Here is a 17,185-nt window from a genome sequence, read left to right as displayed (position 1 = left end):
GTGGAGATGGGAGAACCTTCCAGAAGGACAACCATCTATCTCTGCAGCACTCCACCAATCAGGATTGTCTGGTAAAGTGGCCAGATGGAATCCACTCCTCAGTAAAGGGCACATGACAGCCCACTTGAAGTTTGCCAAAAGGCACCTAAAGAACTCTCAGACCATGAGAAATAAAATTCTCCAGTCTGATGAAACCGAGATTGAACTCTTTGACCTGAATGCCAAGCTTCACTTCTGGAGGAAACCTGGCACCATACCTACGGTGAAGCATGGTGGTGGCAGCATCATGCTGTAGGGGATGTTTTTCAGCGGCAGGGACTGGGAGACTAATCAGAATCGAGGGAAAGACCCAACAGAGCAGAATTTTCACAAATGCCTTACTATAATTCCCAAACATTATATGAATTTATGAAAAAGTGCAGAGGACCATATCTAAGTGCTTATCAGATAATGTAAAAAGACAAACAAAAAGAAGATTTTCTTCCTGGGGGTGTATATGAGCTGATATTAAGCTGCTAAAATGCTGTCAGTTCCACTTTAAGATTACCTTGCTCAAGGCAGGAGATACCATCTAGGATACTGATGCCAACAACCCCCCGGTTGCCTGTTATACTCTCTACCAGATTTGTTCTTCATTGCAGCTCACTCCTCACCAGACCTGAGATTCAAACTGTCAACCCATTGACTGCTGACTCGTCTCTCTATACCTCTAGGCTACCTGCCAACTGTCTGTAACATTCTCCTTACAAAATATTGTAGAAATGTATTTGAAAAATCACATTCAGAGAAACATTTGCAAATACCTCAGAGCTTTGCTGAGTCTGCACATTTGACAATTCTGTATGTTGCTGGTTATTGGTGCTGTATGTTGCTGGTTATTGGTGCTGCATGTTGCTGGTTAGGGGTGCTGTATGTTTATGGTTAGTGGTGCTGTATGTTGATGGTTAGTGGTGCTGTATGTTTATGGTTAATGGTGCTGTATGTTGCTGGTTAGGGGTGCTGGGTGCTGGTTAGTGGTGCTGTCTGTTGCTGGTTAGTGGTGCTGTATGTTGCTGGTTAGTGGTGCTGTATGTTAGTGGTGCTGTATGTTGCTGGTTATGGTGCTGTATGTTGCTGGTTAGGGGTGCTGCATGTTGTATGTTGCTGGTTAGGGGTGTTGTATGTTGCTGGTTAGGGTGTTGGTGCTGTTAGGGGTGCTGTATGTTGCTGGTTAGGGGTGCTGTAATTTGGCTGGTTAGGGGTGCTGTATATGGCTGGTTAGTGGTGCTGTATCTGGCTGGTTAGTGGTGTTGTATGTTGCTGGTTACGGGTGCTGTATGTTGCTGGTTAGTGGTGCCGTATGTTGATGGTTAGTGGTGCTGTATGTTGCTGGTTAGTGGTGCTGTATGTTGCTGGTTAGTGGTGCTGTATGTTGCTGGTTAGTGGTGCTGTATGTTGCTGGTTAGTGGTGCTGTATGTTGCTGGTTAGTGGTGCTGTATGTTGCTGGTTAGTGGTGCTGTATGTTGCTGGTTAGTGGTGCTGTATGTTGCTGGTTAGTGGTGCTGTCTGTTGCTGGTTAGTGGTGCTGTCTGTTGCTGGTTAGTGGTGCTGTATGTTGATGGTTAGTGGTGCTGTATGTTGATGGTTAGTGGTGCTGTATGTTACTGGTTAGTGGTGCTGTATGTTACTGGTTAGTGGTGCTGTATGTTACTGGTTAGTGGTGCTGTATGTTGCTGTTTAGTGGTGCTGTATGTTGCTGGTTAGTGGTGCTGTATGTTGCTGGTTAGTGGTGCTGTATGTTGCTGGTTAGTGGTGCTGTATGTTGCTGGTTAGTGGTGCTGTCTGTTGCTGGTTAGTGGTGCTGTCTGTTGCTGGTTAGTGGTGCTGTATGTTGATGGTTAGTGGTGCTGTATGTTGATGGTTAGTGGTGCTGTATGTTACTGGTTAGTGGTGCTGTATGTTACTGGTTAGTGGTGCTGTATGTTACTGGTTAGTGGTGCTGTATGTTGCTGGTTAGTGGTGCTGTATGTTGCTGGTTAGTGGTGCTGTATGTTGCTGGTTAGTGGTGCTGTATGTTACTGGTTAGGGGTGCTGTATGTTGCTGGTTAGTGGTGCTGTATGTTGATGGTTAGTGGTGCTGTATGTTGCTGGTTAATGGTGCTGTATGTTGCTGGTTAATGGTGCTGTATGTTGGTTGTTAGGGGTGCTGCATGTTGATGTTAGGGGTGCTGTATGTTGCTGGTTAGGGATGTTGTATGTTGCTGGTTAGGGGTGTTGTATGTTGCTGGTTAGGGGTGTTGTATGTTGCTGGTTAGGGGTGCTGTATCTGGCTGGTTAGGGGTGCTGTATCTGGCTGGTTAGGGGTGCTGTATCTGGCTGGTTAGGGGTGGCTGGTTAGTGGTGATGTATGTTGCTGGTTACGGGTGCTGTATGTTGCTGGTTAGTGGTGCTGTATGTTGATGGTTAGTGGTGCTGTATGTTGATGGTTAGTGGTGCTGTATGTTGCTGGTTAGGGGTGCTGTATGTTGCTGGTTAGTGGTGCTGTATGTTGCTGGTTAGGGGTGCTGTATGTTGCTGGTTAGGGGTGCTGTATGTTACTGGTTAGTGGTGCTGTATGTTACTGGTAAGTGGTGCTGTACGTTTCTGGTTATGGGTGCTGTACGTTTCTGGTTAGGGGTGCTGTACGTTGCTGGTTATCGGTGCTGTACGTTGCTGGTTAGCGGTGCTGTACGTTGCTGGTTAGCGGTGCTGTATGTTGCTGGTTAGCGGTGCTGTATGTTGATGGTTAGTGGTGCTGTATGTTACTGGTTAGTGGTGCTGTATGTTTCTGGTTAGGGGTGATGTGTGTTGCTGGTTAGGGGTGCTGTATGTTGCTGGTTAGGGGTGCTGTATGTTGCTGGTTAGGGGTGCTGTATGTTACTGGTTAGTGGTGCTGTATGTTACTGGTTAGTGGTGCTGTATGTTGCTGGTTAGGGGTGCTGTATGTTGCTGGTTAGGGGTGCTGTATGTTACTGGTTAGTGGTGCTGTATGTTACTGGTTAGTGGTGCTGTATGTTTCTTGTTAGGGGTGCTGTATGTTGCTGGTTAGGGGTGCTGTATGTTGCTGGTTAGGGGTGCTGTATGTTACTGGTTAGTGGTGCTGTATGTTACTGGTTAGTGGTGCTGTACGTTGCTGGTTAGCGGTGCTGTATGTTGATGGTTAGTGGTGCTGTATGTTACTGGTTAGTGGTGCTGTATGTTTCTGGTTAGGGGTGATGTTGTTGCTGGTTAGGGGTGCTGTATGTTGCTGGTTAGGGGTGCTGTATGTTGCTGGTTAGGGGTGCTGTATGTTACTGGTTAGTGGTGCTGTATGTTACTGGTTTGGTGCTGTATGTTTCTGTTAGGGGTGCTGTATGTTGCTGGTTAGGGGTGCTGTATGTTGCTGGTTAGGGGTGCTGTATGTTACTGGTTGTGGTGCTGTATGTTACTGGTTAGTGGTGCTGTATGTTACTGGTGCTTACGTTGCTGGTTAGCGGTGCTGTATGTTGCTGGTTAGGGGTGCTGTATGTTGCTGGTTAGTGGTGCTGTATGTTTCTTGTTAGGGGTGCTGTATGTTGCTGGTTAGGGGTGCTGTATGTTGCTGGTTAGGGGTGCTGTATGTTACTGGTTAGTGGTGCTGTATGTTACTGGTTAGTGGTGCTGTACGTTGCTGGTTAGCGGTGCTGTATGTTGCTGGTTAGTGGTGCTGTATGTTGATGGTGAGTGGTGCTGTATGTTGCTGGTTAGTGGTGGTTTGCCGGAGGTTCTTGGGGAAACATTGAAAGCATGTTTTGTACTCTGATTAATTATTTGATAAAACAATTTTATTCTTATCTAACAGCCTTATCTAACTATTCCCAAGTGTAGCTTTCAAAGTATTTGGATGAGTTTCAAAGAGCATACACACTACGCTCATTGTTATACACAGCTTAAAATTGGTAGACCGCACAGTTTTAGTCCAATGACACATGGCAGACACTACTCTCTGAAAGAGGTGTTTCCCAGATGTGGTGGGAGATGGAATGGCGTATGTACTTTAAACCCTATTGTTGATCTGGCAGTTTAGAACAAATAATCAGGATTAGAGAGATGTGGAGGGAGATAGAATGGAGTATAGTATGTAAGCCCTATTGTTGATCTGACTGTTTCAATAATCAGGATTAGAAAGATAGGCAAGAAGGTGGGACAGAATCAGATTTCTGCCCGGCAATTATGTTTGAGCCAACCGATGAGATTACTCAGACAGTATCCAATGGTGTACACTGGGTCAAAATAAAGAACAGGATGACGTTGACACATCTATACAACACCAAAATATTAAATCCCCAACATTGTCTCGTCGGCACATCACCACAACCCTGGTTTATTTATGAAAATAATAACCTGTTTTACATAGGCATAATAACAACCAGGTACTTTAAAATGGTAATGCCCTCGAAGCCGGTGTTTGGAGGATATATTGGTACGGGTGCTTTTGTTTCGGGACGGCAAACACCGGCTTCGAGGACATTATCACAACGGTTTAGCAACATATTCAAATAAGGATTGACATATCTTCATTAAAAACTGTATTTTAATGAAATTATTAATTCTATTTCATCCTTCCACGAGATATAGTCTCGACACATCTAGGGTTGCAGCCCAAGCCGGCGGGTCGTTCATTCGATCACTTAGGTTTCCAGAGACACAACCCAGTCGTAATGTATTTTTATTCTATATCTATGGACGTGACCTGGTCATTCGTTCTAAATGTACCGTTGCCATGCTGGCTGGTAATGTTATCACCTTGCTTGCTAGCTCGCCAGCCAACTTTGGCTAACACAGTCACAACAACCAGTGCAGCCAGAATAACAGAGAAGTAGCTTTGTTTACGTTTGTTTACGCTGTTTTCCAGTTACATTTATTTGGATACATCCATAACAGTGAGCTAATGATGTGCGATTTCTCCGGGCATAGAACATTTGCTCTCTCGCCCGGACACTGTTCCGAAGAGCTAGCCAACTACACAGCAGACACAATCACCTCCAACGGATGCTGGAAAGACAGTAAACTAGCTGCATTTCGTTTCTTTTGACCTGTTTGAACATTGCTCTGTATATACAGTGTGCATGCACATTTAGGTGATTCATGATTTCCAGAAAAGCTGCCTGCCTGACTCATCCCGACACGTTCATTACTAGGGGACATCTGGAGATTGAATTTCAATATTGAAACAATGTTGCAAATGTTGGAGAGATATTCAGCAAAGTTTATATAAATCTACACTGATGAAAACCAAATGCTAGTCTAAAAGAAATGGGAGATAATGTCCAGGTTTTATTTTTTAAAGAGGACATCAAAGTTTATAAATTGCCTGGTTGGGCTAATGAGATAGTGGACTGCGCAGTGAGATGGAACAGTAAATTGGCATTTCAACGTCATCGCCCTAGCCAGTGGTAACTTGTGGACTAGACACCGGCTGGAAAACGGTTTAAACCAATTAGCATCCAGGATTAGAACCACCCATTGTATAAAGGCATAATAACAACCAGGTACATAGACATAATAATAACCAGGTACATAGACATAATAATAACCAGGTACATAGACATAATAATAACCAGGTACATAGACATAATAATAACCAGGTACATAGACATAATAATAACCAGGTACATAGACATAATAACAACCAGGTACATAGACATAATAACAACCAGGTACATAGACATAATAATAACCAGGTACATAGACATAATAATAACCAGGTACATAGACATAATAATAACCAGGTACATAGACATAATAATAACCAGGTACATAGACATGATAACAACCAGGTACATAGACATAATAACAACCAGGTACATAGACATAATAACAACCAGGTACATAGACATAATAATAACCAGGTACATAGACATAATAATAACCAGGTACATAGACATGATAACAACCAGGTACATAGACATAATAATAACCAGGTACATAGACATGATAACAACCAGGTACATAGACATGATAACAACCAGGTACATAAACATGATAACAACCAGGTACATAGACATGATAACAACCAGGTACATAGACATAATAACAACAAGGTACATAGACATAATAACAACCAGGTACATAGACATGATAACAACCAGGTACATAGACATGATAACAACCAGGTACATAGGCATGATAACAACCAGGTACATAGACATAATAACAACCAGGTACATAGACATAATAATAACCAGGTACATAGACATAATAATAATAACCAGGTACATAGACATAATAATAACCAGGTACATAGACATAATAATAACCAGGTACATAGACATGATAACAACCAGGTACATAGACATAATAACAACCAGGTACATAGAATAACAACCAGGTACATAGACATGATAACAACCAGGTACATAGACATGATAACAACCAGGTACATATACATGATAACAACCAGGTACATAGACATAATAATAACCAGGTACATAGACATGATAACAACCAGGTACATAGACATGATAACAACCAGGTACATAGACATGATAACAACCAGGTACATAGACATGATAACAACCAGGTACATAGACATAATAATAACCAGGTACATAGACATGATAACAACCAGGTACATAGACATAATAGCAACCAGGTACATAGACATGATAACAACCAGGTACATAGACATGATAACAACCAGGTACATAGACATAATAACAACCAGGTACATAGACATGATAACAACCAGGTACATAGACATGATAACAACCAGGTACATAGACATGATAACAACCAGGTACATAGACATAATACCAACCAGGTACATAGACATAATAATAACCAGGTACATAGACATAATAACAACCAGGTACATAGACATAATAACAACCAGGTACATAGACATAATAACAACCAGGTACATAGACATAATAATAACCAGGTACATAGACATAATAATAACCAGGTACATAGACATAATAATAACCAGGTACATAGACATAATAATAACCAGGTACATAGACATGATAACAACCAGGTACATAGACATAATAACAACCAGGTACATAGACATGATAACAACCAGGTACATAGACATGATAACAACCAGGTACATAGACATAATAACAACAAGGTACATAGACATAATAACAACCAGGTACATAGACATGATAACAACCAGGTACATAGACATGATAACAACCAGGTACATAGGCATGATAACAACCAGGTACATAGACATAATAACAACCAGGTACATAGACATAATAATAACCAGGTACATAGACATGATAACAACCAGGTACATAAGACATGATAACAACCAGGTACATAGACATGATAACAACCAGGTACATAGACATGATAACAACCAGGTACATAGACATAATAACAACAAGTACATAGACATAATAACAACCAGGTACATAGACATGATAACAACCAGGTACATAGACATGATAACAACCAGGTACATAGGCATGATAACAACCAGGTACATAGGCATGATAACAACCAGGTACATAGACATAATAATAACCAGGTACATAGACATAATAATAACCAGGTACATAGACATAATAATAACCAGGTACATAGACATAATAATAACCAGGTACATAGACATGATAACAACCAGGTACATAGACATAATAACAACCAGGTACATAGACATAATAACAACCAGGTACATAGACATAATAATAACCAGGTACATAGACATGATAACAACCAGGTACATAGACATAATAATAACCAGGTACCACCAGGTACATAGACATGATAACAACCAGGTACATAGACATGATAACAACCAGGTACATAGACATGATAACAACCAGGTACATAGACATAATAATAACCAGGTACATAGACATGATAACAACCAGGTACATAGACATAATAGCAACCAGGTACATAGACATGATAACAACCAGGTACATAGACATGATAACAACCAGGTACATAGACATAATAACAACCAGGTACATAGACATGATAACAACCAGGTACATAGACATGATAACAACCAGGTACATAGACATAACAACCAGGTACATAGACATAATACCAACCAGGTACATAGACATAATAATAACCAGGTACATAGACATAATAACAACCAGGTACATAGACATAATAACAACCAGGTACATAGACATAATAATAACCAGGTACATAGACATAATAATAACCAGGTACATAGACATAATAATAACCAGGTACATAGACATAATAATAACCAGGTACATAGACATAATAACAACCAGGTACATAGACATGATAACAACCAGGTACATAGACATAATAACAACCAGGTACATAAACATGATAACAACCAGGTACATAGACATGATAACAACCAGGTACATAGACATAATAACAACAAGGTACATAGACATAATAACAACCAGGTACATAGACATGATAACAACCAGGTACATAGACATGATAACAACCAGGTACATAGGCATGATAACAACCAGGTACATAGACATAATAATAACCAGGTACATAGACATAATAATAACCAGGTACATAGACATAATAATAACCAGGTACATAGACATGATAACAACCAGGTACATAGACATAATAATAACCAGGTACATAGACATAATAATAATAACCAGGTACATAGACATGATAACAACCAGGTACATAGACATGATAACAACCAGGTACATAGACATAATAACAACCAGGTACATAGACATAATAACAACCAGGTACATAGACATAATAATAACCAGGTACATAGACATAATAATAACCAGGTACATAGACATAATAATAACCAGGTACATAGACATAATAATAACCAGGTACATAGACATAATAATAACCAGGTACATAGACATGATAACAACCAGGTACATAGACATAATAGCAACCAGGTACATAGACATGATAACAACCAGGTACATAGACATAATAACAACCAGGTACATAGACATAATAATAACCAGGTACATAGACATAATAACAACCAGGTACATAGACATAATAACAACCAGGTACTGTATACGAGGGAGCAGAGAGCCAAATGAAGAAAAGAACAATGAGAAATGAGAAGGGAGATGGGGCTTCTTTGTCTGCTCGCCCGTTGTAATAAGCCAATGCATTCACACAACTCTGAGAGAGTGGTTGCATTGATTTGCTGCGATATCAATTTAAAGGGAAGGTAGACGATAGCTCTGACTAGAAAACCCATTGAAAGGTCCCGCGCTGCTGCAGTAACTTGAAAAAGCATAGCAATCCTTGTAATCTTTTTAAGATTCTGAGCTACAGAATGCAGACGGCACAAGAAAATGATTTATTGAAAGTCTCAAGACACTGTTCAGAGGTCGCATCCATTCTATGAATGGTTAAAGGGAAATACAGCCGGTATGATGAAAAGCGATGTATCTTCTGATGCAAAATGCATCATACCGGCTGTATTTACATATTTTCAAAGTGTTAGATCTTGAAAACGTAATTGCTGACACGCAAAACACTTTTGTATATCAACAATGGACTAATGAAACAAATACCAAAATATTTTTTTTTTGGGGGGGGTGTAATTTTCCTTTAACAATTCATAGAGTTGAAGTGACCTCTTGACAGGGTCTTGAGACTTACAATAAAACAAATCCTGGCCTATATGAACTTTATATCTAGTTAGAAGGCTGTGAGGCACAGTGTCCAACTGAATATGTGTCCAAGACTTGGCTGTCAAGCTAACCGTTATAAAAATACACTCATCCACATCCTTCCATGACAGAAATGTAGTCCACATGAAGATAACGTACAGACAGATCAGTAAGTGCTGGTTATGTTTACAGTGCAGTATGCTGTAGTGTGCAGTTCGCTTCTTAACAAAGGAATAAACAGCATAGACTTGAAATTGGCTTCAAGGAGAAAGGTGTCGTCACTGTCAAGATAAATGCCTCCCTTTACACAAGCTGAGTGATGCAGTTGAGAACCCCATCACTGACAGATAAAGTGTCCGGTTTGCATCGACTGAACATTTGCAGATAAAACAACATGGAAAATGTATTATCAAGTATTTTGCTTACTTGTTATGATCTAAAAGCAAAGCCAGAGACAAATGTTTTCCAGACATAAGACGGGACACTTAGGAAGTTTCAGCTAAAACCAAAATGAAATTATCCGTCATTGTAAATGGTTGATTATTTGTCCAATTTATGAGGCTGTGTTATTGGAAACAAAAATCAGATTTTTAAAATCGGGGAAGAAAATCTATCCAGTACTCCCCCTCTTTCATGCACACGGATGTGAAGCGTATACACAGGGACAGACACACAGACAGATAGACAGACAGACAGACAGACAGAGACAGACAGACAGACAGACAGACAGACACACACACACACACACACACACACACACACACACACACACACACACACACACACACACACACACACACACACACAGACACACACACACACAGAGACACACACACACACAGAGAAACAGACACACACACACACAGAGACAGCAGACACAGAGACAGACACACACAGAGACACAGAGACACACACACACACACAGAGACAGACACACACACACAGAGACAGACACACACACAGAGACACACACACACACACACACACACACACACACACACACACACAGAGACACACACACAGAGAGACACACACACACAGACACACACACAGAGACAGACACACACAGAGACACACACACACACACACACACACACACACACACACACACACACACACACACACACACACACACACACACACACACACACACACACACAGAGACACACACACACACACACACACACACACACACACACACACACACACACACACACACAGACGTGTACAGTAAATGGAGGCCAGAAAAATATTCATCAGATATTCATAGGATGCTCAATACAGAAAAATGACAGTCATTATTGCAGCTTGGATTCACACTCTCAATTCGTAGTATATTACAGTTCTAGAAAGGTGTTCTATCTAATCAAATAGATTCAAATGTATCTATAATTAAATGTTACAATACATTGTTTGACAGTTTTTAATAAGCTCAGCCTGGAGAGGCCTTTGGTACATAAACAAGTTTATAAAAGTGGTTGTTTGGATCCTAGATGGTGATTGGACAAGCAGCGTTCCAAGCTGTGCTGTATTGGCGTTCACTGGCACACTATGCCTGCTAACAGTTCCCTCTGAAAATGATCACTGCGCCTCCATAGGAATTCATGTTCATGTTGCTGTCCAAATCATCTGTTGTATTTATCTCAACTCACTCATTATTTCCCCTGGCTTCCAGCCTAGCATTTAGTTTGGTACAGCAGGGGTTAATATAAGCCTAGCATTTAGTTTGGTACAGCAGGGGTTAATATAAGCCTTGCAGTCTCCTCTCTGACCTCGGAAACAATGTTCAATTTTGAATTTCGAACAAAGCCATTTACCTGTGACTGTATTCATGATACAGCACTACCTCGCGTACCTTATTGCTTAAATAAGTGTTGTGTAATGAATTGGTTGTATAATGAATTTAATCAGTGGAGGCTCCTCAGAGAGGGGAGGGGAAGACCATCCTCCTCAGTGAATTTCATAGAAATAGTGAAACAATTTTTAAAAGTATCCTTATTAGTTAAAACTATATTAAATATATTCACATGTCATTAAATAATTGATTAAAACACAATGTTTTGCAAGAAGGTATACAGTAGCTTCAACAGCACTCTGTAGGATAGCACCATGATGAAGCCAGAGGATTGCTAGCTTCTGTCCTCCTCTTGGTACATTCCTGTCCTCCTCTTGGACTTCAATACAAAACCTAGGAGGCTCATGGTTCTCACCACAGACTTACACAGTAATTATGACAACTTCAGAACTCTTGCAGTATGAACTAAATGTTGTCGACTCAATAAAAGGATCAGAAAATGAATATAGTACTAGAAACACAAGCTACAGCTATCTAGCACTGCAGTGCATAAAATGTGGTGAGTAGTTGACTCAAACAGCGAGATAGGCAATAGTTTAACAGTTTTGAACAAATTAATTTATTCAGAAATGAAGGAGAAGCAAGATAGAGAGCACCTGACTCTAACAGAGAGGGATGTTACCTTAGCTAGCTGGCTATGGCTATCAAACACTAGAACTCTTCCAAGTCATGGTAAGCTTTTGGTTTGATTAATGTTTTGTCACTGGGGCCCGTCGGTTTAACTGCTAAACAGCTTGCTGTACACTGCACTGCATGATTATAGCAGGTTTATTAAACTTCTTATGGCTGGGGGCAGTATTGAGTAGCTTGGATGAATAAGGTTCCCAGAGTAAACTACCTGCTACTCAAGCCCAGAAGCTACGATATGCATATTATTAGTAGATTTGGATAGAAAACACTCTGAAGTTTCTAAAACTGTTTGAATTATGTATGTGAGTATAACTGAACTCATATGGCAGGCAAAAACCTGAGAAAAAAAATCCAACCAGGAAGTGGGAAATCTGAGGTTTGTAGATTTGCCTATCCAATATACAGTGTCTATGGGGTCATATTGCACTTCCTAAGGCTTCCACTAGATGTCAACAGTCTTTAGAACCTTGTTTGATGCTTCTACTGTGGAGGATGAGGGAATGAGAGATGATTGAGTCAGGGGTCTGGCAGAGAGCCACGAGCTCACTCAGGCGCGCCCCCGTGAGAGGTAGCTTCCTTTTCGTTTCTAAAGACAAAGGAATTATCCGGTTGAAACGTTATTGAAGATTTAAACATCCTAAAGATTGATTCTATACATCGTTTGACATGTTTCTACGAACTGTAGTGTAATTTTTTTATTTTTCATCTGGCCTACGCGTCATGGATTTGGATTTTTGAACTAAACGCGCGAACAAAACGGAGGTATTTGGACATAAATTATGGACTTTATCGAACAAAACAAACATTTATTGTGGAACTGGGATTCCTGGGAGTGCATTCTGATGAAGATCATCAAAGGTAAGTGAATATTTAGAATGCTATTTCTGACTTCTGTTGACTCCACAACATGGCGGGTACCTGTATGGCTTGCTTTTGTGTCTGAGCGCCGTACTCAGATTATTGCACGGTGTGCTTTTTCCGTAAAGTTTTTTTTAAATCTGTCACAGCGGTTGCATTAAGGAGAAGTTTATCTAAAGTTCCATGTAAAACACATGTATCTTTTATCAATGTTTATTATGAGTATTTCTGTAAATTGATGTGGCTCTCTGCAAAATCACCGGATGTTTTGTAGGCAAAACATTATTGAACATAACGCGCCAATGTAAACTAAGATTTTTGGATATAAATATGAACTTTATCGAACAAAACATACATGTATTGTGTAACATGAAGTCCTATGAGTGTCATCTAATGAAGATCAAAGGTTAGTGATTCATTTTCATCTCTATTTCTGCTTTTAGTGACTCCTCTCTTTGGCTGAAAAAATTGCTATGTTTTTCTGTGACTAGGTACTGACCTAACATAATAAGATGGTGTGCTTTCGTCGTAAAGCCTTTTTGAAATCGAACACTGTGGTGGGATTAACAACAGGTTTATCTTTAAAAGGGTGTAAAATACTTGTATGTTTGAGGAATTTTAATTATGAGATTTCTGTTGTTTGAATTTGGCGCCCTGTACTTTCACTGACTGTTGTCAAGTCGATCCCGTTAACTTCTTACGGGTGAGGACCCGTTAACGTGTTAGTTCTAATAGATACAGTAGCTATGTTATCTATGACGTATTAGTTAATACGGTGTCATCGATTTAGGCTGTGTGTAGCGGTTAGCGGTTATGGTATGAAGGTTTGGATTGGAAGCTTTTTTTGCCTGGTCACAGACAGCTGTTGTAATGTGCACTGAAGTCCACAAGCAAAGGGAAAAGGTGAGAGGAGAAGAGCACGTAGATGCGAGAAGAAATTATAGAACGAGTAAATGATCATACTCTTTGTATGTGGCTGCTATGGAAGTAAACTGTGTTTGCGGTGATCAGGGGTATATTCCTTCCACCAATTCTGTTGAAAAACGTTTCTTAAATGGAAGTAAATGGAACAAAACGGGCACTATATTTAATATAGTTCTGAATTTGTCCAATAGAAACCCTTGATTGCAACTGTTGGACTAATGACTACACCTTAGATCAGCTAGACGCAGGCAATAGTGTGTAAGGCAGTATTGAATGTGTCACTCACTGTCTGTCACCTTGATTAAAAAAATATATATATATCTCGACCTGTGCACCTACGTTGTAAACTTTAATTTGTAGGCTAGGTTGCAACCTCATGATGGGTATAGGGAAAATGTTAGTATCATGTAGTAGCCTAAATCTATCGATGTTACATTGAGCTGGGTGAATGGAATATGAATGACAGTCATCCAAACATGCTTTAATAGAAATAAGGCCATGCTCATTCTTTTTTTTTACGATCTCCATCATCTTAAATGGCACAGACCATCACTGATTTGAATCCATGAATCAATTATTTATCTAATCAACAAAATCTCGACAAGTCATCAATCTTGGTACAGCTTGTCTTCAAGAGGTTTTATATTGTGATTTGTCATTTTACTGACAAAAAGATGACCATGAAAGGGATGGGACATAGGTCTGGCAACAGTATGACATTCATTCATTGAACGTGTACTTTTGATTACTTTCATGATATGTTTATTTATTTGAGCACTCTTATAGATATCATGACTACTGTTAACCGGTTTCACTGTTTCAAACTCACTGAATTGTATGAGGGCAGAGCTCTCGAGGTCAAATAAACTTTTATCATATGTCGAGCATTTGAATGATAATACTTTTGATTGTGGATCATATAAATGTCATAAATAAACTATTCAACTTGAGCAAAGAATATCTTCCCAAAGAATTTGACATCAGATTCCTGTATCTCCCATACCATTGTTTCCAGTCACGTCGACATAATTGGAACGCTTATTTGACTTTTTGTGGGCGCAATTATGTTTACATGAAGGAACATGGGCTACTCTGGGGACAGAATTTTATCTCAATAGAAACCAAGCTGTCGAGACAAAGGTGGTCGTCAAGGTTAAACTATAGGCACCGCAAGTGCCCTATATCAAGGCTGCGCTCTACATTATTCAATAAAACGCACATGAAACATAAAAGAGGTTCAAATGTACGTACCGGAAGTCAATTATTGCCAACGTGACACTGACTATGAATTGTTTCTTGTATATTTAAATAGCGCTGCATTTTCTAAAGCAGCAGTTGAAGTGATCATATCATTATCGGAGAGCGCGAGTCACTACAGTCTGTGATGGGACAAAATAAACAGACCCTGTCGCGTTGCTATAAAACATAGGTCCTACGGGCAATTGACAGTTATTTTTACAGTCACGACACCACAGTGGTCATCGTCTAATTGTCTCCGAGTATTCCATTATTATGCTGCCTCATATTCCCTATGTAGAAACGTCCTTAGCATGAACTAGGCTACATGATAAATCACCTTCTACAGAGTTGACATGTAAGCTATTCAACATCACCCTCATACACACATAGAATGCACTTATATTTCAAAAGAACAAAACATCTTACCTGCAAATGACCCTGGTACATATTGAGCTTGAAGTCAATTCCTGATTCTGCGACGATGGATTTTTAAGCTACTTTAAGGCTCGCAATACAGATACAGTAAGCGACACTGGGAGTGTCCATACGTACGAAGAGTTCTGGAACAAGAGGCAGAATGTTTCAATTCGCTCAGAAGTGCAGGCTCCAATTGAGTCTTTGAATGTTACGCCAAGGAAAGGAGCTGTCCTCGCTTAAGGTGCTGAAACGTTTTGACGAAGTGTTTTTGTCATGTATTTTTTGCCGGTATTTGAAAGGTAGCCAAGCGACAGCACGGGAGAGATAAGTGCACTACCAGAACCCACTTCAATGCGAGGCGCCCAGAAATCTTCACCGCGCTGCCAAAAGCTTCTGGGTCCTCGGCTTTGGATGGACAACAATTCAGTTAGTCAAGTAAAATCTCCCGTGTTATGTCTTCATTGTGCACACTACCGCTCTCCGCCTCTCGACCGTGGCTTAATAATTGTTTTGACGCTTCTTATAGTGCACTCCTCTCTCCTGCTTACCAACCTTCCTCATCTGGGCGCCGCTGGAGCCGCCTCCTGGATTCACGTGCTCTGAAGTAGGAGCAAGTTGAAATTGGGGGCAATTCTGACATTTGGAGCTTGTTTCAGGCGGTGTGCTGCAGGTATTACTATATATTCTGTAGGTATAGGCTAGAGTATGTTTTGGCGCCTACTTATCTATATTTTCAGGTTTATATGAAGCCTTATAATAACTGTTTGCCATCTTGATGTAGCTGGAAACCAATGAATGCACTGTAATTGGCCTAAACGAACTGGTTGCGTGTGCCCTGAGTCTGTACTATAATTCCACATCCTTGTCACGTCATGTCAAACCTTTGGTTAATAATTTATATATATATTTTGGGCCGAGATTATTCTGCTATACTGTACATTGTCCAATTAGTTCGAGTATGAAGGATTACATAACACGATGTATGCAAATCGGGTGATTCCCTTCAAGGTAATCTTGATGATGTAAACTACAGAGTGGAATAAGGCATGCTAGTGCACCGTGATGTTTATCTCTTGATGATGTAAACTACAGAATGGAATAAGGCATGCTAGTGCACCGTGATGTTTATCTCTTGATGATGTAAACTACAGAGTGGAATAAGGCATGCTAGTGCACCGTGATGTTTATCTCTTGATGATGTAAACTACAGAGTGGAATAAGGCATGCTAGTGCACCGTGATGTTTATCTCTTGATGATGTAAACTACAGAGTGGAATAAGGCATGCTAGTGCACCGTGATGTTTATCTCTTGATGATGTAAACTACAGAGTGGAATAAGGCATGCTAGTGCACCGTGATGTTTATCTCTTGGCCAATTAAGAAGTAAGGCAGGATGCTTATTTAACGAGACATGTAGTGATAATGGGGAATCAGTAGCTTAATTACAGTGCAGCACATGGAGTAACAATAATGTAATCAACATGAAACAAGAACAACATATGTTTGCAAGAAATTGTAGTGAATTGTTTGACCAATTCTAATTGTTGTAGAGTAACAGTGAATGATACCAAAATCTCCGCGTTGTTCGGGTTTGCCCGGGGTAGACAGTCATTGTAAATACGAATTTGTTCTTAACTGACTTGCCTAGTTAAA

The 17,185-nt window shown here is 40.1% G+C and overlaps 1 protein-coding gene across 5 annotated transcripts in view; it reads right to left on the bottom strand.

Moving 5' to 3' along the window:
- LOC118400693 (PEX5-related protein-like) overlaps positions 1–16,324 on the bottom strand; it is a 205,350-nt gene extending 189,026 nt beyond the window's left edge. For all 5 annotated transcript variants that reach the window (XR_008075767.1, XM_052475362.1, XM_052475364.1 and 2 more), the window contains exon 1: positions 15,542–16,324. Coding sequence is in view for 4 of the 5 variants with exons in the window: in XM_052475362.1 (XP_052331322.1) it covers positions 15,542–15,562 (21 nt within the window). In the remaining variant the exon portion in view is untranslated. The remainder of the gene's footprint in view (positions 1–15,541) is intronic.
- Positions 16,325–17,185: the final 861 nt, after the last annotated feature.

This window comes from Oncorhynchus keta, chromosome 22 (assembly GCF_023373465.1).
Source record: "Oncorhynchus keta strain PuntledgeMale-10-30-2019 chromosome 22, Oket_V2, whole genome shotgun sequence".
Classification (NCBI taxonomy): Eukaryota; Metazoa; Chordata; class Actinopteri; order Salmoniformes; family Salmonidae; genus Oncorhynchus; species Oncorhynchus keta.
The sequence above is the reverse complement of the archived record's forward strand: the minus strand, read 5'-3'. Positions and strand labels throughout refer to the sequence as shown.